Source organism: Lynx rufus, unplaced genomic scaffold (genome assembly GCF_022079265.1).
Source record: "Lynx rufus isolate CCGP_SWC_20201006 ecotype Redwood Valley unplaced genomic scaffold, mLynRuf1.p SCAF_2, whole genome shotgun sequence".
NCBI lineage: Eukaryota > Metazoa > Chordata > Mammalia > Carnivora > Felidae > Lynx > Lynx rufus.
In genome coordinates this window covers 22,027,454-22,049,547 of record NW_025814834.1, presented here as the reverse complement: position 1 = coordinate 22,049,547, position 22,094 = coordinate 22,027,454, and the positions used below count along the sequence as shown (strand labels likewise).

Sequence of the window (22,094 nt, the reverse complement as noted above, 5' to 3'; positions counted from 1 at the left end):
TTGTTGAGGCTTGGTCCTAATATTTACTTTCCATACAAAGCATAAACATAGTTTTATAAGCTAAGAGAGATAATTTTCACCTAAATAAAAATCCTAAAAAGTCACAGCCTTTTCTTCTAGCCATTTCTCATATTCTTTGATTAGCAAGAGATCCAAATTTAGGTGAGGCAAATTTGCCCACCTAAGAATAATATTATCTATAAATGATTATTTTGGTTGCATTCTGTTTTTTTTTAATATTTCTAACAGGCTTTGTGACACATAATTGGATATAGTTAGATGGAAATACAGTACCTTGAGCTGGGGAGTCCAAAGTGTACAACAGATGTTTAACAGATTTATGGAGAGTTTTGAAACCTTCGTTAGTTGTGACACGTGGATAAACCTTCTGCACGACCAGCAGTGCGCTAACGAGTCAAAAAACAATTAAACCAGATTGCATGTCAGGGTTTGCAGACAGAAACCAAAGGTTATTCAAGGAGAAAATGGCTACAGTAAATTATTCTTATAACGTAGAAGACAAGATACTGCTTTTGTTGTTTAATTACTTGTTTATTAATGCAGAAAACACCCCCAAAATGCTCTTGAACCAGACAGAGCATTTTACATTTCCCCGATTCTAAAGACTCAGGACTCAAAGCCTAAAAGTAAGGGAGTGAAGTTCACATCAATTGTTTCTGTTAAGACTTAAAAATAAGTGGTTAGGAATAGCTATGTCCAATGAAATGATGGCATTGTTTCTATTTAAGGGAAAATTTAAATACTGGAAATTATTTTTATTAAAAATCAAGCCTAGGGGCACCTGGGTGGCTCAATTGGTTGAGTGTCCAATTCTTGATTTGGGCTCGGGTCATGGTCCCAGCCCATGGTTCCAGTTGTGTGACTGAGCCCCACATTGGGCTCCATACTGAGCAAGGAGTCTGCTTAGGATTCTCTCTTTCTCTCCTTCTGCCCCTCTGCCCCTTTCCCTTGTGCTCTCTCTCTCTCTCTCTCCCTCTCTCTCTAAAGAAAATAAAATAAAAAAATCAAGCCCAGAGAAAGGACCCCATTTCAGGAATAATAATTATTTAAGCATTTGATAAATATTTATCTGTTGCTGGACAAATGGTAATGTTTTTGAAAAAGAAACGGAGCTTGCCCTAATTAAAAACTGCATTCTATTCTCTAAGTGTCCCATAGGCACTACTCCAGGAGTGGCTCAAAATTAATATCCAGACTAACTGGCACTATTTTCCTAGAGTTTTTATGTTACAAATAAGATGGGTGGTCTGCACTGGGGATGGCCAATGAGCAAATTCACTGATGCTTGAGTTCATTCTACATTTTCAAAAAGCAATTTGTTTCTTAAGAAATGTCTTTTTTTATCCCTTTATTGTCATTAGTACATTTAAAAAAAAGCTGTCATTGTACATCTGAATTTTCCAAATACTGTGATTTATATCAATAATCAAGGGCAATGTTTTAACTTACATGAGTAGTAACTAGAACAATAGGCTTATTAACAATCTGCCATTGTGAAGTTAAATGTACACATGGAACTAATAGTTTTTCCCTATGTATCCTAGTGAACTAAAGGCTCACTCCAGCAACAGATATAGTATGTGTATACACTTTCATGGTTTTCTACAAGTTTTGAAATTTTTAATAGATTAGGATCATTTTAATGTCAGCTCCCTAGCTATGAATAAAAGCTGTATTTAGAAAAGTAAATTGAGTGTCTTCTAGTTTCTAGCATAGTATGAGGTATACAGATAGATATGTGTATACGTGCATATAAGCATATATGTAATTTTATTTAGTCCTCTAATAAGTCCATAAAGTCCATTTTATTTGCCTTGTTTTACAATGGGAAAACTAAACTTTAACAGTTACATAATATCCAGTTATTCATAAGTACAGCTGATTTTGTCTAATTTCAAAGTTTATGTTCTTTCTATTCTTCATCTTGTCTCCGGCATAGAAACTGTGCCCCAACATGGCTGGAGAGGAGAAGGGCAGGACATTTCTGCACAGAGCCCACGGAATTATTAACCTGTTATTGTGTCTCGCCATAGAGGCATGGCTGTGTTTTTTTCATCTCTGCTCTATACACATAGCAATGGATACCTCAGGCATTTTATATTTGCCCTAAAAATCTCCCGGTTCTGACTTTGTGTTGAACCTTTCTGACCATGGAGACTAGTTAGATGGTCTCAGGTTATAGATTGCCACTAGCTTTCTCCCAAATTGGCCCTCTGCCTAACTCACCTGATCGGTTGTTTCACAGTAACACCTTCAAAGACTGAACAATTGGCAATCTCATTAAAGCTGTCAACATTATTGTTGTGAGTATCATTAGTAAAATGTCAGTAGACTTAATTCATCTTTTTCTAACAAGACATTTAACTTAAAAATAATGACACTTGGCCCTCATCCTCTCTGAAATCCTTTGAACCCTTCATTGATCAAAATATTTTTATTTTACTTCATAGATTTTTTTCCTGCTCTTTACCATAGAAAAATGGAAGTTATCAAAAGATAACTTATCTTAAAGATAATTTTAAGAGTTCTCATGATTTGGATTTCAGCACAGCTTCCTCATAAATGGTGAAAATCACATATATTTTCTCCATTTATACTTCTTGACTTTTTTGAGATTCTCAGTTTTGCTAATTTATGTCATAATGTTAATATTGTATAATGTGGTTTTGGTGATGGTTTAAAAACAATTTACAACTCAAAAAAGAAAAAGTTGTTGAAGGAAATGACTTCACAGTTTTTGTGAAGTTCATTTATCCCTCTTACTTTATCAACAAGAGTAAGATAAACTAGAGACCCTAATTTGGTATATAGCCATTTATGGTGAGGAAATTATGACTCTTAATGACATTGTCAGTTTAATAACAATAAATAATAAAGAAGATTTAACTTTAAAAAATTGTTTATAAAGGGCTCTCCAACAGAAATATAATGCAAGTCGCATATTTAAACTTTATAGTAGTCATGTTAAAAAAGTTAAAAGAAATAGATGAAATTAATTTTAATAAACTATTTTATTAAATCAATACATCCAAAATATTATCACTTCAATAGCCAACCAACATAAAAATTATTAATGAAATATTTTAAGTCTTTTATTGTTCTAAGTTTTCAAAATTCACCACGAATTTTATACTTATGGATCATCTCAATTCAGATACTAAATTTTCATTGAAAATATTTATTCTGTATTTAGATTTCATTTCAACTACAGAAGAAATGTAGGTTCACATATCAACATTATTCCAAACATACTAAAAGTTTTATCATTAACTGAATCAAATATCAGTGTTTAAAAGTTAAATACAGTTAAAAATTCAGAGTTTTAGTCAAAATCCACATGTGGTTATCATACTAGAAAGCCATATTAGATAGTCAAGGGCTATCATATTAGAAAAAAACTAGTGTATAAATCAGTAATAAAAAAAACAAATTAAATAAATATTCTTTAAAAAAGAATTGCTTAAAGTCAAATGTCATCTACTTTAAAATAAAGCTATTTCTTTTAGCTATTTCTCTTTTCTTTTTCATTATTATGTAGACTGGTTTACAACATTTGTAATCATTACTGGACAACATGTTCTATTGCATAATGTTATAATATGCAATAATTATATTTTAAATTTTAAGAGAATTAAAACAGCTACAGTGCAATGCTTATCCTATATAATTTAAAAAAAAATTTTTTTTATATTTATTTTTTTGAGAAACAGAGTGAGACAAAATGTGAGTGGGGGAGGGGAAGAGAGAGGAGACGCAGAATCCAAAGCAGGCTCCAGGCTGGGTAAGTGGTCAGCACAGAGCCTGATGCGGGGCTTGAACCCACGAACCGTGAGATCATGACCTGAGCCGAAGTCGGACGCTCAACCGACTGAGCCACCCAGGTGCCCCTATCCTATATAATTTACTTCACTAAAATAATGCCTGAAGTATTTTATTTATTTATTTATTTATTTATTTATTTATTTATTTATTTATTTTTAATCCTAAAGTATTTTTTTGGATCTCCTACTTTCTACTAAATATTATTTCATAGGATTTTTGTTTTTTATTTGTTGTTTCTTAACCAAATTTTGTTGAGGTATAATTTACACACAATAAGATGCACCTATTTTACGTTATAATTCAGTGAGTTTTAACAAATATATATACTCATGTAACCACCATGCTAATATGATACAAAGCATTTCAATAATCCCCAAAAAGTTGTCTCATTCTCCCAATAGTTGTCCTGGGATCTACTGATCTAATTTCTAACACTATAAATTAATTTTGTCAATTTGAGAACTTCATATAAATGGAATAGTATAATATCTACACATCCAGTAAGTGTTCTTTTTTTGAGGGGGAGGGATCTGGATTCTTTTGCCAGCATAATAGTCATAAAATGTATCCATATTATTGTGTGATTCAGTAATCATTTGTTTTTCTTGTTGAGTAGAATTCCAATATATAAATAAACTATAATTCTTTTGCTGTTTTATTTTTGGGTATTTGTTTTTTCTCCCAATTTTTAGTTATCATGAATAAATCTGCTATCAACATAGCATACAAGTCTTCATGTGGACATGTTTTCGTTTTCTTGGGTAAATATCCAAGAGTAAAATGCTACATCATATGGGCCTACTATTAACTTCATTAGAAGTTATCACACTGTTTTCCACAGAGTTCTATTTGTTCTACATTCTTGCCAACAATTGAGGTTGTGCATCTTTAAAATTTTTACCCATTCTAGTGAGTGTGTAGTGATGTCTTATATGGTCTGATAACTATTTTGACTCTTTTTATTGCTACATTATGTAATTCAAATGATTCTTTCTCCTTTAACTGATTTACCTGTTTCCTTGTTAAGACAGAATATAAATAAGAGCAAGAGGATGAAGTGCCAAAATCCTGGGTAAATAAAAATTACTTTAAGTGCTAAAATGAAGACCAATTTAGAGAACGAAACTTCTTAACACCTTGCCCTTCTGTAATTTAGTTATGACATGCTATGGTGGAAAAAGCATGGGACTTGGATTCAGATTCCCTGACTTCAGGTCCTGCCTTTGCCACTTACTAGTTCTAGATACTTGGGGAAGTCATTTGAAAGGGTTTGTTTCCTCTTCTACAAAATGGGGCTATCTGTTGTCTCAATCTCAAAGCATTGTTGTGGGATCAAATGAGATTAATGTACCAACATAAGGGCTTATTATAAGGTCCTTGAACAAACATAATATCTTGGAAGCTTTCCAAAGAAGATGAGAACACTCTCTTCTGGTGCTTCAGACATTTTAGATGGAATATATCATGCTCTTAATAACATATTAGAGAGGGAGCCTGCATTCTGGGGTTAGAAAACCAAGGTTTAAACCCTCATTGTTGTATAATCATCAAATATTTAATTTTATGACCCTCTGTTACCTCATTTACAAAATAAATATTAGTTTAGCTGTAGGATGTAATGTGGATATATAAAGGGCTCAGTAAAGTGCCTGGTATGTAATAGACACACAATAATTGATGGTTGTTGATGTTGTGGTTTTTTTTAATGCACATTTCCAAATCAGCTAGACAGGAGTCAAAATCAAAACTTAAATATAAGACCATTAAATCCTAACTGCTGGCATATTCTGAATTCTTTTATAAGGAAAATAACTTTTAAAGGGATTTCTCCTGGGGGCAGCTGGATGGCTCAGTCGGTTAAGCATCCGACTTCGGCTTGGGTTATGATCTCACGATTCGGAAGTTTGAGCCCTATGTCCGGCTCTGTGCTGACAGCTCAGAGCCTGGAGCCTGCTTCGGATTCTATGTCTGCCTCTCTCTCTCTTTCTGTCCCTCCCCTGATTGCTCTGTCTCTCTCTCAAAAATAAACATTAGAAAAAAATTTAAAGGGATTTCTCCTGCAAAAATAATTCCAAATCTTTGTGTCATATATGTCAAATAAAGCCAAACTAATACACAGGTTTAGAAAGGTCATGTATAGGCTGGCCGCACATGAGGGAAGCCAACCCCATTGAGGTAGCTCAATTCAAAACTCCACCAACAGGTTGTTTTATATTGGATGGTATCAACAAAAACCCAATGGAATAGTTTATTCTTGGGCAGTTTAAATGCTAAATGCACAGAATTCTGGTTGTCCCTGAATGAGTCGGAGCCAATGTTCTAATCTATGACTGGTCCTGTTACACACCTCTTTTTCAGAAGGTCTGCAATACCAACTGACAATACATTTGTTAAGTTACTGTTCCTCCTCACTTCTTCATGTACTTGGATAACCCTGAAGTCCCACTGGTTATTTTTTTCTTTGCTTAACTAATACCCTCATCTTCATTGATAAAATTTGCAAAAAGGTGTTGAAGGATTATCTGCTCCATGTTTAAACTACTTACCTACCAGTGATCCTTACAGGTACCATTACAAAAAAAAAAAAAAAAAAGGCTTCTTTGTGAATAGTAATGTCCCACTTGCTTCTCATATTTTCTTACCTGTTTGCATTTCGAAGAACATCAAGCAGATTGCTCAGTGTCGTCTCATTCTGGAATACACTTGGAAAACTAGAAAGGAGCTGCCACACAGCAGTCTGCTCTTGCACTTGTGAGAAGAAGGACAGCACTTTGACCATTTCCTGAAATACTGTCTTCTGGTTGTTGGGATCGCTTGATATCTTATAAAATAACAAACAGTGCAAAGTGAGAGTTCGGCATTTGTAATCACGTGGCTTATTGTTTTGGGAAACACTGAAAATTTAGATTTTCACATAATTCTTTCTGATTTTCATACAATATGAAATCATCCTTTACTCTGAAAAATTATAACCATATCTAATATACTTAAACATAATTGGATTTTTTTCCTATGCCTCCAGAAATTAGCATATTTCAAGCTTGGTTAACAGAGCTATGTTTCTATTTATATAAAAAATTTTAAATTGCACTTTTTAATTCCTTAAAATGAAATTAGGTTCTAGGTAATATTTTTGTTTTTCCCAAGGGTATCTGGTTTAGAAGTTACAGATATATCTTCTCTATATCCATTAGTAGACTTTCTATTATTTGGGTACAGAACCCTTAAAACTATATATATTTACTATTATAATTACACATACATACATACTTAATGGAATAAAATATTTCCAATGTTCTGTTGCCATATCAGGAACTTTAGTATAATAAATGATTTATATAGTAAATGAATATATATAATAATTACATCTTACAAGCAAACAAATAACAAAAACCATGACCTTTGGTCTTGCTCTGGATCATAGGACCCAGGTAGTACTTTCAAAGTAAAGTATTTTTTCATTATATTCCCACCCAAAGTAATTTTCTTAATAAACTCAATCATACTGGTAAAGTCAGGCTTTTGTTCAGTTGTAATTGAAGTTCTTTCATGCTGAGAATGTGATTTTGAACAATATATTCTTAAGCACACATTTTACTCTACATGACTGCTGAATTTGTTTAGAAAGCATTTTAAGTGCTCTAAGTTGGATTGGGGTTATTATAACACTGTCTCTAATCCAGTTCATTTGGAAAACTCAGATTACTAAAGATAGTTCAAGCATTCTAAACTTAACAAAAATTACAATAAAATTCAGAGAACCAAGAGGAAAATATCAGAAGTGGACATGTATCATTTATTCTTGCTTATGAAATTTCAAGAAAATTCTGAATATTTTTGAGATCTTTCACCATATGTGGGGTTTTTTTAAATTTGCACATCGTAGTGTAAGAATAGCATATAAAAGTGGTCATTACCACTTTACAGTATAAAGTCCTTACCCCTAATGTACAATGTTTTGGGGGAGAAGAATATATTGTTTCATCAAAAATCAGTTTTTCAAAGTAGGCTTCATGTTAATGAGAAAAATTAAAAAGATCACCCATTACTCTAACTTCTGAGAGTTATATGGCTCCAGTAGTTTAATTATTAAACTTATATGACATCCTGAGTAATCTTACTTAAATATCTCAAGAGAAAACAATCTTCATTCACCATAGAGGAAAGCCAGCTACAAAGATGTGTCTACGTCAACCAAAATGCAATATTTTTGGTTCAACATTGAAGTCATTTCAATCCTGAACATTTCAATGGAAAGCAGATATTACTTAGAATGAGATACTGTGTGTGAGTCTCTGTGTGAGGAATTCATGCTAAGGGTGAGCACATATTCAAGTCAATATTTCCCAGTCCATGTGGGCTATGGACTTGCTCTTTGACTCAAATTGAATTACTTGTGGATACAAGAATGGAAACAATACATGTCCTTTCATTGTTTAAGAGGTCTTGATCAAATTAAAATGTTTACACTCACCTGAGAGAATTGGTTTGTTAGTTCATGAAGAGAAGACTCTAAAAAGGTCATATTGGATAGGCAAAATCTGTTAAAAATGTTTTTCCCTAGGGTGGTCCAAGTGAAGGCATAATGGGCAATATAGTCTGGATAGCTATCACACAGTTCTCTCCGAATGTCTTCTGAAGTTGAATTTTGCTTTAACAGCTAAAAATGTGTGAGAGAAGAGTGGGATAATGATGTCAGTACATACAGATATGAAATATTCTTGTCTTCAAGGAAATGGACTTGTTTTCATAATAGCCATTTTAAGGTCCTGCATTATAGCTACTATTCAAATAACACTAAAATACACTCGGTTTATTTATTACAAGTTACAAGAGAATGTGTGGATGTGGCCATTCTTGTCACTGTTGTGATTTACATGATTCAGATATGACTTGTTTAACTGAACTCATTTCCTGTCTCTGACCAGAGAAGCTAAATGCACCAGGTCTTTTCTCGCAAAAATCGTCAGATGTAAAAATCTGAGTTTCTCCTGGGCTTTTAGCAGCAAACTCAGGTGTCCTCTTTGTGACACTTCCTGGGAAAGTGGCTGTGATCTCTGGAAGACTTCCAAAGAGGGGGAGCTTCAGAGTCCAAGACAAACAGTGTTTTTAGTGAAGCGGACAAACATGGATTACATTTCACATGGAAAGAAATACTTGATTTAAGAAGTATGCATATGAAGAGAAAAGGAAAACATATGCATGAAAACACATAAAGGTATATAATTAACAGATGCAATAAGTGGAAAGCATTTTTATAATGGAATCATTCTAAGTCTTCATATATTTCACAGTACAGACCAGACAGCGCACTAATTGTAGGTAGAATAGTGATCACATTGACCATTTTAGGTTTTTAGGTCTTTATAGAGCCAATTATATTAGTTATAATATCTAATGGGTCCTTCCTAACAATTAATTCTTAGAACCCTGTTAGGTGAGGGGCAATTAACTTTATTGTCCCCTTAAGATTATGTCACAGAAGCTACACTCTTCCCTCTAGTGACGCAACTTCTAGGTGAATGGAACAAGACAGGATCCACTTATTCCAGGATATACTATAAGTGCCAAGTCCTCGAGCCATTCATCCATATCTCTTTCTTAACATTACACATAAACTCACTCCAAAATGATTTCTCTACTCATTTTTGCAAGGGTTGCAGAAAGCAGGAAAGAGAAAGAAAGAGGAATCACAGAGATCGCTGACACAGGCATCAACATATCATCCTGATTTTGACATCCCTTCCTTGCTCCAACTACTCTAAAAATATGTATCTATACATAGAAAATCAATTTTTGACTTATCTTCACTGGATATATGACTCTGTGCTGCCTCACAAAATTCTGAAATTTCATTCCATGTGAGAAAAATAATTTTGGAGTTTCAACACAATAAGGCGGTATTTTTGAGGATAGCATTTTTATTCTATATATTAAAGAATTTAGCTGATCCAATGCAAGACTATTTGCTTCTAGGAACCAATATGGAAGAAATAGAAATGGAATAAAATAACTTTCCCCTATTTAGGGAGGGTTTACATTGGAATTAACTGAGCATATTGGGGGCTTTTTATGACAAATAGGGTGCTTTAGGTATCTCAAATATTATTACTGTTGAAACTAGACTTTCAAAATCTAGACTGAACCAAATGGGAAAGTCTTGTATTTCAGCCAACACTGGCAGAATTGTCCTGATGGGTAGTAGCGCCTTTCTTGGAATCCCTTTTTGTGTTGTAAACCTTTGGCTTATTTACATAAACCAGTTTATTGAGATGCCTCATTTATACAGAATGTTTTTAAGGGTAACTAACAGAGACATATTAAGCAGCAGAGGTTATGATCACTGGAATATGAATAAAAGTCAAAGTTATGTGCTATATCCTATGTTCCATCCAGATGGAAGAAACATCTACGTAAAATATGAATATATTATTTAAAATGCATATGTGTACATGTGCGTATGACAGAGACAGAGACAGTGAGAGAGAGACAGAGAGAGAGAAGTCTATTAGAAAATGTTGAAAATGATCTCTTTTTGATGTCTGAAGAGCACATAAAGCAGGACTCAAATGCCTACAGGGGCTAGCCAAATAAATGTATGAATCTGGCTGGATAAAAGACAGTAAGGAAAAGTGGGGACTGTGGTCAACAGAAGAGTACCTGTTCTGTGTAAAAGCGTTCAAATTCAATTTCCTAATATCCCTACACAAACCTGCAGACACACACGCACACACACACTTAACTCATAGGCTGCCAGTTTACGCCTCTGATAGAAATTATGCTTATTTTTTTTGCATCTGAAATCTTAAAATAAATGACTGCTGAACAAAGGGATAGATATGTCAGCTCTCCAAACTACACTAAGCAAAAGGACTTTGCTGCTTCAGGGAGATATTTTCCATAGCTCCAAATTTTCCAAAGGCATGATCAGTATGGATGAGGCAGCAAGTTTAATGAGTGTTAGAGCTTCATATGCTTTCATATTCATTTTTTTCTTCCCTGTTTCAGAAAATTAGATCATATGCAATGCCACCCTATCTCTAACTAAAGGAAAATCTTAAGTTTGATTAAGGGACTTAACAGGGAAGTAAATAAATGTCCAAGACCTTAAAGAATTCAGAATGTCTGAGAATTAAGCTTTTTTTTTTTAATGTTTATTTATTTTTGAGAGACAAAGAGAGACAGAGTGCAAGTGGGAGAGGGGCAGAGAAAGAAGGAGACACAGAATATGAAGCAGGCTCCAGGATCTGAGCTGTCAGCACAGAGCCCAATGCAGGGCTCAAACCCACAGATCGTGAGATCATGACCTGAGCCGAATTCGTATGCTTAACCAACTGAGCCACTCAGGCGCCCTGAGAATTAAGCTTTTTATGGAAGAGCTCCTAAGAAAAGAATTTCCCTGAGATATTACTCCAAATGGTAGGGTGTCCCAAATCTCTTCCTGTTTGGGAATTCCTTTTATTAAGGTATTTGTTCAACTGCTATTTATTATCAGTCCATTACAAAACTGAGTGAAATTACCTTTTCCAAACCAAGGATTCGGGCAAGGATTTGACTACCATTGAACGTATCTGTTCCCATACTTTCCAAATTAGAACTGGTACTGGGAAATACTGTGGCTGCAATAGAAAAAAGAACAGATTAGCATTCTAAATAGACACACAAAAATGGACAGATTCACACAAGAATCCGTAAATATCACTTGTGCCCTTATATACCCCAAAGCAAGAATGTGCTCAATATGCATCTTCCATGAAAATTTTGAACTGGTAAAACAGCAGATTTCATCATTATTTTTTTCACATAAAATTGTGATGGTTTTGGTCTGCTCTTGGGTTTTTTCCAATCAGCTTAGATGTCATTTGCTTTCATTCCAGTTTATGTCATTAAACTTCATCACCAATATTATTGCCTAATAAAGTACATCATTTCTGTGCAGGCCTGGAGGATTTGAGGTGTCTCCACGAGCTCCACAGATCCATCATATCTAACATCTGTTCAAAGGATCTGCCAATGCACATCTGGTGATAATGGTTTTCTTTTTAATTATTCAGTTGGGAGGCTAAAATCTGCTTAGGATCATAAATTCCTTCCTCCCCAAAGTGTTTTCTGAAAGATATTTCAGATCAAATAAATGGGATGAAGCAATTAGTCCAGACTACAGTATACTCTAATTAAGCAATTCTCAAAGTAGCCTCATCTAGTACTATTTATGATGTGGTGGGGTGTTCTGGGTTAGGAGCATTAGCTAGAAGATTATGTTCATCCCCATAGCATGGATGTTCAGTAAGCCAGTATGTTACCTTTTATATGTTTTAGACAGAGACAGTTAGTTATCCTCACAGCAAAGAATCTTAGTATTCAAAAATCCAGTGATCTATCATCAGTAGGGCCTACGTTTTATTATAATGCCTGTGGGGCTGAAGAATTTACCAACTGATTCCTCTGGACCAGGCGATACATTTGTGAGATGAGTGGAGAGGGTAAAAGACATAATCTGTGGCTACTGAGCAAAGCAAAGCCTACTAGACCACAATACTATAATCTTATTTCTACTGTGCTTTAAGCTACTCAGCCAAATACCCTCAGATCATTCACGATAGAACATTAACTCCTCAGAACCACTCACCATCGTATTCCTCCTACATTAACACAACAGGACCTTTTTCACTTGGTTCATCAACTTGTATTGGAATGTTATTTAATGCCATAGTTTTTTTGTTTTGTTTTGTTTTGGTTTGGTTTGGTTTGGTTTGGTTTGTTTTGGGGGGGTAGTTGACACACAAGGTTATATTAGTTTTAGGTCTACAACATAGTGATTCAACAAATCCATATGGTATACTATGCTCACAAGTGTAGTTATTGCCTGTTACCATACAACACTATTACAACATCATTGATTTTATTCCCTATTTCCTGTTCTGTGTCCTTTATTCCTGTGACTTGTTTATTCCATAACTGAAAGCCTGTATCTCTCACTCCCTTTCACTCATTTTGTCTGTCCTCCCTCCCCCTTCCCTCTGGCAATCTGTCTGGTGATCTGTCTGGTAACCTGTCTTTATCGGTTTAGTTCTTTTTGTCTGTTTATTCATTAGTTTTGTTTTGTTTTGTTTTTTAGGTTCCACTTATGAGTGAAATCTTATGGCTTATTTCACTTAGCATAATACCCTCTATGTCCAGCCATGTTATTGCAAATGGAAAGATCTTACTTATCCTTTTTTATGGTAGCATAATATTCCAGTGTGTATATATATCTGTGTGTGTGCATGCATGTGTGTGTGTGCGTACACCATATCTTTATTCATGTATCTACTGAACACTTTGGTTGTTCCCATGTCTTGGCTATTGTAAATAGTGCTGCAATAAACACAGGGGTGCATATATCTTTTCAAATTAGCATATCATTTTATTTGAGTAAATACCCAGTAGCGGAATTATAGGATAATGTGGTATTTCTGTTTTTAATTTTTTAAGGAACCTCCATACTGTTTTCCACAGTGGCTGTACCAATTTACACAATGTTATAGAATCTTAAATATTCCATGGCATTTTTAAAGGTACTTTTTTTTTTTTTCAGAGCACCAATCATGTTCCAAACATACAGGAATCTTTGTTTTGTTCACTAATATATCCCCAGGACATAGGACCGAGCTTACATGATAGTGGGCATCCTATAAATATTTGTCAAACGAATATAAAATAGTCCTGCTTTTTTAGGAGTTTATCAGCGATTTATGGCTTCTAGCGAGTTTCTTAAGGCAATCTGCATCAGAATTACTTGGTGTAAGGCTCAGGTAGTTCAGCCAGAAGGTTTTCTGCACACTAAACTGGGAGGGTCCCTGGCGCAGCTGTAAAGGAAGCACACAGTCCCGCTGAAAGACTGATACTGAGCACTGCTGGGGAGGAACAAGGGTGGAGTGGAAAGAGTCCTGGCTTGACTGCTGCTCTAGTAGCGGGTCTGCTGGATGGGCATAGACAGGGCATAGAACTTGGTCCGGCCTCATATTCCTCATCTGTGAAATGAACAGTTTGGGCAAATTTTCAAGACTTCATCCAATAAATTCTTTCTTTGTTTTAAATTGAAATGAAATTAACATAGAGTATTATATTAGTTTCAGGTGTACAATAGAGTGATTCAATACTTACATACATTACTCAGTGCTCATCAGGTAAGTGATCTTTATCTATTTCACCCCTTCCCCCACTCACCACCCTCTGGCAACCATCAGTTTGTTCTCTGTATTTAAGAAAGGTTTCTGGTTTGTCTCCTTTTTCCTTATTTGCTCACTTGTTTTGTTTCTTAAATTCCATAGGAGTGAAATCATTTGGCATGTGTCTTTCTCTGACTGACTTATTTCACTTAGTGTTATACCTTCTAGGTCCACCCATGTTGTTGCAAATGGTAATTTTTTATTACTGGGCTTTCTAACCATCCCAGCATCATCTAATTGCAGACAACTACAGTCCCTAGCCGATTCTGGGAAAGTGAGCAATTCTCAACATCATATTTAGCACCATCTAGGCTTTTGCTCCTAGAAAGTATTTTAGTAAGAACTTAATTTCCAATTATCTCAAGAACTTTGCATAATTGCACTGCCACACTCAGGCAACCTTAAGGAACATTTAGGAATATTCTCTGAGGAATATTCTAGGCATTCCATCTCTGTTTGAAAAGTTAAAAGTATAACCCTTTCAAAGATTAGACCTTGCTGGCTGTTCCAAAAGGCCTGCTCTAAACTCGAGAGAAGAGAATAGCTTACCTGGTGATGTGTGCCTTCTTTCTGGAACTTTGGTGCTCTGGAGTGATAAATTGCTGTCCTTCTCCAGGTTGGATGACTTTCTCAGAATTTCACTAGAGAAGAAAAAGCAAGAACTCTATAACTTCACCCACATTAATTTCAGTTAGTTACAGCAATGTATTATGTGGCAGATACCAGGGCTCTCCAAGGACTTTCAAATTTTTAATTTACTTTCTAGGATTGTAACGGAAGAACTCACCTAACCACACACCAATGAATATAGTCGCTCTCCTACAAGGTAAATTTTTATTCAGACAAAATGGCCTGGATGATGTTTAGTTATTTTTACTTTTATCTTGTAAAAAGGAAATTATTTTTAAAAGACATTAGAGTTAAATATTGGAAATAATTATGATACATATATATATCATATAGATGATCTATATGATCATATATATCTATATGATCTATATGATCTATATATGATATTATATCATATAGATCATATAGATATATCTATATGATCACACATATATATATATATATATATATATATATATATACATTTCATTTAAAAAGATGAGGGATTCCAAAGAGATGAGAGCTCAAGGATGCTTGTGCTTCAGGGACTGAAACAAAGGTATGCTTATTTGTTAACCTTGAAAGAAAAGAAAAAAGAAAAGATAAGATAAGAAAAGAAAAGAAAAGAAAAGAAAGAAAACATGTCTTTACAAGATTCAAAGAAGAAAGAAAAGAACACACCTTTATTGAGTGTCTAGTCTGTGCCAAGCTCTGTGGCTGTTGCCATTACAGGTGGCACCAGGTGTTAAAGGAATGTATGATGATGTAAGTAGACTTTTTATTGTACTGGATGCATCAACGCGGCAACATAGCATTGTGGTGCCAGGAATCCCTGCATTATCATGGTCACAGTAGCTTTGGGAAGGAAACATTACTGGACCTTTAGGAACCTTCTTTTTAAAAATTCACTTCCTTTTTAGTTGATTATTAAAATGGAGATAATCATACTTTCTGGAAAACATGATATATCTAAACTAAGTGTCCAAAATAAACGTACGTATTTCAAGACTAAAATCAGTCCGATGCCTGGATGTGAACACTTTTTGGAATTCCTAAAAGTTGGTGAACTTTGTGTACTTGTTTATAAAAAAGCTTACTTAAGATACATAAGGACGGATATAAAAATATAATAGTGAAAAAGCAAGAAGTTCCACTTACGGTTGAGATTTCAATTTAACTTCCTTTTTAGAAACAAGATCTGAATCATGGTTCCAGGGTACATTGTGATTTATAATTGGGAAAAAAATCTGTTTTTTTTTCTTTTTTAGTGTGTCCTTTTAGTAAAAATGGTAAGAAGAGGTGATATTTGTTTTCATTCCCTAGTGTTTTTCCAATATTCTCTATAAAATGCACTGGTTGCTCCAAAAGTTCTGCATTCTTAATGTATATTTGAATTATTCATGACCATGACTGTATTCCCCAAAATCTTTTTACATTCCTTATGCTGACTATTTGGATGGGAAAACTGCTCAGATAAAAATAAGAATTGACCTGTACCTTTTCCCTTCTCTCAAACAGAAGTTTTAGAAAGTTTGAGAAAGTCAGGTTCACTTTTCTTTTTCTCAACATTTTTTTTTAGTTCAGCTTGAAATGCTATAAGGAGGACTATTGAATATCAACACATTTTGAAAATAAAGGGGAAAACTACCTTCATAAAAATTTTAAGGAATAGGGACAGCAACAAAAACCAAAAGGAGAATGACAAAGATCAACATGAGCAAACAAGAAGCAAGAGAAAACAGAGACTGAATAATAAAGAAGAGCTGGAAAGAAAACCAGAAGAGGTGATAGGAAACAAAGAAAATGTAAGTTAAGAGACAGAGGACACTTTGCCCATCTTCCCACATTCAGAGAAGGGTCCTAAAACTACTCCTTCAAATATTCTTTAAAGACCAAAGAAAAAAAGCTCATCCCCTTCCCAGCAAGCCTCTGGCTCAGCAAGTCTGCATTTGCTCAACAATAAAATGGCAGCTTCCAGACAAGGAACTACAGATGCTTCTCTCCTAATAGGACCTGTCCTTGATCAGGAAGTACCCGTGGTTACATGGTCACCACCCATTCCATATTACAGGAGTGGGGAGGTGGTCCCTTTCCTGTATGTGGCCTTGGTTTGCCTTTTTGTTGGGGTGAGAGATCAGGATATCATGTGGGCTTTGCTGTTCAACTGCCTGCAAATTCCTCCCAGTTTTATTTTGCATTTACAAAATGTGGTGTGATAGCATATGTCCATTGCCACTGCACAAAAAACTATTGTCTTTAAGCTCTTCAAATGGAAACCACAAGGGGCACTTAGGTGGCACAGTTCGTTAAGCATCCAACTTTGGCTCAGATCATGATCTCATGGTCTCTGGGTTCAAGCCCCACATGGGGCTCTGTACTGACAGCTCAGAGCCTGGAGCCTGCTTCAGATTCTGTATCTCCCTCTCTCTCTGCCCACTGCCCACTCATATTCTGTCTCTGTCTCTTAAAAATAAATAAACATTAATTTTTTTTAAATAGAAGAACAGATAGCTAAGGAAAATGTGTTATTTTTGTTTGTTTGTTTGTTTTTAATAGCTTAGCTTTCCCTCCATTGTTGCATACCTGTCTGTCCTTAAAAGAGAAAACACCCTACAAGCATCATAATGGCAATAAATTCATATCTTTCAGTGCTCACTCTAAATGTCAGTGGACTCAATGCTCCAATCAAAAGAAATAGGGTTACAGAATGGATAAGAAAACAAGATCCATCTATATGCTGTTTACAAGTGACCCACTTTAGACCTAAAGACAGCTTCAGATTGAAAATAAGGGGATGGAGAACCATCTATCATGCTAACGGGCAACAAAAGGAAGCTGGAGTAGTCATACTTATATCAGACAATCTAGACTTTAAAATAAAGACTGTAACAAGAGATGCAGAAGGGCATTATATCATAATCAAGGGGCCTATCCACCAAGAAGACCTAACAACTGTAAACATTTATGTGCCAACTGTGGAAGCACCTAAATATATAACTCAATTAATCACAAACACAAACTCATCGATAGTAATACCCTAATAATAGGAGACTTCAACACCCCACTCACACCAATGGACAGATCATCTAATCAAACAATCAATAAGGAAAACAATGGCTTTGAATGACACACTGGACCAGAAGGACTTAACAGATACATTCAGAACATTTCATCCTAAAGCAGCAGAATATACATTCTTCTCCAGTGCACATGGAACATTCTCCAGAATAGACCATATCCTGGGACACAAATCAGGCCTAAGTAAGTACAAAAAGATCAAGATCATACCGTGCATATTTTCAAACCACAACGTGATGAAACTCGAAACCAACCACAAGAAAAAATATGGAAAGGTAACAAATACTTGGAGACTGAAGAACATCCTACTAAAGAATGAATGGGTTAATCAAGACGTTAAAGAGGAAATTAAAAAGTATATGGAAGCCAATGAAAATGATAACACCACAACCCAAAACCTCTGGGATGCAGCAAAGGCAGTCATAAGAGGAAAGCATATAGCAATCCAGGCCTTCCTAAAGAAAGAAGAAAGATGTCAGATACACAACCTAACCTTATGCCTTAAGGAGCTGGAAAAAGAACAGCAAATAAAACCCAAAAACAGCAGAAGACAGGAAATAATAAAGATTAGAGCAGAAATGAATGTTATCAAAACCAAAAAAATAGTAGAACAGATCAATGAAACCAGAAACTGGTTCTTTGAAAGAATGAACAAAATTGAGAAACCACTAGCCAGTTTGATCAAAAACAAAAAGGAAAGGACCCAAATAAATAAAATCAAGAATGAAAGAGGAGAGATCACAACCAACATAGCAGCAATAAAAACAATAATAAGAGAATATTATGAGCAATTATATGCCAACAAATGGGCAATCTGGAAGAAATGGATAAATTCCTAGAAACATATACACTACCAAAACTGAAACAGGAAGAAATAGAAAATTTGAACAGACCCATAACCAGTAAGGAAATCGAATGAGTAATCAAAAATCTGCCAAAAAACAAGAGTCCAGGGCCAGATGGCTTTCCAGGGGAATTCTACCCAACATGTAAGGAAGAGTTAACACCCATTCTCTTGAAGCTGTTCTAAAAAATAGAAATGGAAGGAAAACTTCCAAACTCTTTCTATGAATCCTCCATTACCTTGATTCCAAAACCAGACAGAGACCCCACTAAAAAGGAGAACTATAGACCAATTTCCCTGATGAACATGGATGCAAAAATCCTCAACAAGATATTAGCCAACTGGATCCAACAATACATTAAAAAAATTATTCACCACGACCAAGCAGGATTTATACCTGGGATGTAGGGCTGATTCAATATCTGCAAAACAATTAACATGATACATCACATCAATAAAAGAAAGAACAAGAACCATAGGATCCTCTCAATAGATGCAGAGAAAGCATTTGACAAAATAGAGCATCCTCTCTTGATAAAAACCCTCAAGAAAGTAGGGATAGAAGGAGCATATCTTGAGATCATAAAAGCCATATATGAATGACCCAACGCTAATATCATCCTCAATGGGGAAAAACTGAGAGCTTTCCCCCTAAGGTCAGGAACAAGACAGGGATGTCCACTCTTGCCACTGTTATTCAACATAGTATTGGAAGTCTTAGCCTCTGTGATCAGACAACACAAAGAAATAAAAGGCATCCAAAATCGGCCAGGAGGAGGTCAAAGTTTCACTCTTTGCAGATGACATGATACCCTTTATGGAAAACCCAAAATATTCCACCAAAAAACTCCTAGAATTGATTCATGAATTCAGCAAAGTCGCAGGATATAAAATCAATGCACAGAAATCGGTTGCATTCCTATACACCAACAATGAAGCAACAGAAAGAGAAATCAAGGAATCGATCCCATTTACAGTTGCACCAAAACCCATAAAATACCTAGGAATAAATCTAACCAAAGAGGTGAAAAATCTATACACTGAAAACTATAGAAAGCTTATGAAAGAAATTGAAGAAGACACACACACACACACACACACACACACACACAAAAATGGAAAAAGATTCCATGCTCCTGGATAGGAAGAACAAATATTGTTAAAATATCGATACTACCCAAAGCAATCTACATATTCAATGCAATCCCTATCAAAATAACACCAACATTCTTCACAGAGCTAGAAAAATAATCCTAAAATTTGTATGGAAGAAGAAAAGATCCAGAATAGCCAAAGCAATCTTGAAAAAGAAAACCAAAGTGGGAGGCATCACAATCCCAGACTTCAAGCTATACTACAAAGCTGTAATCATTAAGACAGTATGGTGCTGGAACAGAAACAGACACTCAGATCAATGGAACAGAATAGAGAACCCAGAAATGGACCCACAAACATATGGCCAACTAATCTTTGACAAAGCAGGAAAGAATATCCGATGGAATAAAGACAGTCTCTTCAGCAAGTGGTGCTGGGAGAACTGGACAGCGACATGCAGAAGAATGAACCTGGGCCACTTTCTTACGCCATTCGCAAAAGTAAACTCAAAATGGATGAAAGATCTCAATGTAAGACAGGAAGCCATCAAAATCCTCGAGGCAAAAACCTCTTTGATCTTGGCCACAGCAACTTCTTACTCAACACATCTCCAGAGGCAAGGGAAACAAAAGCTAAAAAGGACGTCATCAAAATAAAAAGCTTCACACAGTGAAGGAAACAATCAGCAAAACTAAAAGGCAACTGACAGAATGGGAAAAGATATTTGCAAATGACATATCAGATAAAGGGTTAGTATCCAATATCTACACAGAACTTACCAAACTCAACACCCAAAAAACAAATAATCCAGTGAAGAAATGGGCAAAAGTCATGAATAGACACTTCTCCAAAGAAGGCATCCAGATGGCCAACCGACACATGAAAAAATGCTCAACATCACTCATCATCAGGGAAATACAAATCAAAACCACAGTGAGATACCACCTGACACCTGTCAGAATGGCTCACATTAACAACTCAGGCAACAACAGATGTTGGCGAGGATATGGAGAAAGAGGATCTCTTTTGCATTGTTGGTGGCAATGAAAGCTGGTGCAGCCACCCGGAAAACAGTATGGAGGTTCCTCAAAAAACTAAAAATAGAACTACCTTATGACCCAGCAATTGCACTACTAGGCATTTATCCAAGGGATACAGGTGTGCTGTTTCGAAGGGACACATGCACCCCAATGTTTATAGCAGGACTATCAACAACAGCCAAAGTATGGAAAGAGCCCAAATGTCTATCAATGGATGAATGGATAAAGAAAATGTGGTGTGTATATATATATATATATATATATATATACATATATATATATATATATATGTATATATATATATATATACACACATACATACATACATAATGGAGTATTACTTGGCAATCAAAAAGAATGAAATCTTGCCATTTGCAACTATGGATGGAACTGGAGGGTATTATGCTAAGTGAAATTAGTCAGAGAAAGTAAAAAAATCATATGACTTCACTCATATGAGGACTTTAAGAGACAAAACAGATGAACATAAGGGAAGGGAAACAAAAATAATATAAAAACAGGGAGGGGGACAAAACAGAAGTATGGAGAATAAACTGAGGGTTACTGGAGTGGTTGTGGGATGGGGGATGGGCTAAATGGGTAAGGGGCACTAAGGAATCTACTCCTGAAATAATTGTTGCACTATATGCTAACTAATTTGGATGTAAATTAAAAAATAATAATAATTTAAAAAAAGACAAAAAAAAAAGAAAAAAGAGAAAACACTCAGGAATGGCGTGGCAGACAACAATGTATAATCATGCACTGTACCTACCATGTTCATTGATTAATTCACCAATATTTATTAAACTCCCACTAACATAATGGAATAGTCAAATAAAGACCTCGGATTATAATACATTAATAATATTAGCTAGGTAAGGACATGTACAGGGGACAATAACACATGATAGGGGCTGCTAAAATGAGAGATATAATTTGTGTTTCTTATAGAGTAAGATCCTTGAATCACAACCTTAATATAAATACCTTGCTACCTTAAAATTTATCCTTTACCTTTCCACTAGACCAGTGGTTCTCAACTGGGGCCATTTTGGCCCCCCTCCCAGCAGATATTTGGCAATGATTAAAGACACAGTTTTTGGCTGTCACAACTAGAGGGCATGGTGCTATGGTCATCTAGTGGGTAAAGGGTAGGGATGCTGCTGACCATCCTATAATGACAGCACAACAAAGAATTATCCGGCCCCAAGTAGGAATAGTTCTGACATTGAGAAACCCTCCAACAGGCTATTACAGATAAGTGAATTTATTCTGTGATGACTCATCCCCATTCCCACCCTCTATGATGAACTCAGGAGACTTAAAAATCCCATTCAAGAACTCCAAAAGCTTTGAGGAAGCCTCAGAGAA

At 35.3% G+C, this 22,094-nt stretch overlaps 1 protein-coding gene across 1 annotated transcript in view; it reads right to left on the bottom strand.

Moving 5' to 3' along the window:
- ABCA12 (ATP binding cassette subfamily A member 12) overlaps window positions 1-22,094 on the bottom strand; it is a 185,427-nt gene that overhangs the window by 91,920 nt on the left and 71,413 nt on the right. Inside the window, exons 4-8 of the mRNA XM_047085001.1 lie at window positions 14,604-14,695; window positions 11,365-11,462; window positions 8,318-8,503; window positions 6,486-6,664; window positions 295-407 (exon numbers count right to left, since the gene is read on the bottom strand). Coding sequence (XP_046940957.1) covers window positions 295-407; window positions 6,486-6,664; window positions 8,318-8,503; window positions 11,365-11,462; window positions 14,604-14,695 — 668 coding nt within the window. The remainder of the gene's footprint in view (window positions 1-294; window positions 408-6,485; window positions 6,665-8,317; window positions 8,504-11,364; window positions 11,463-14,603; window positions 14,696-22,094) is intronic.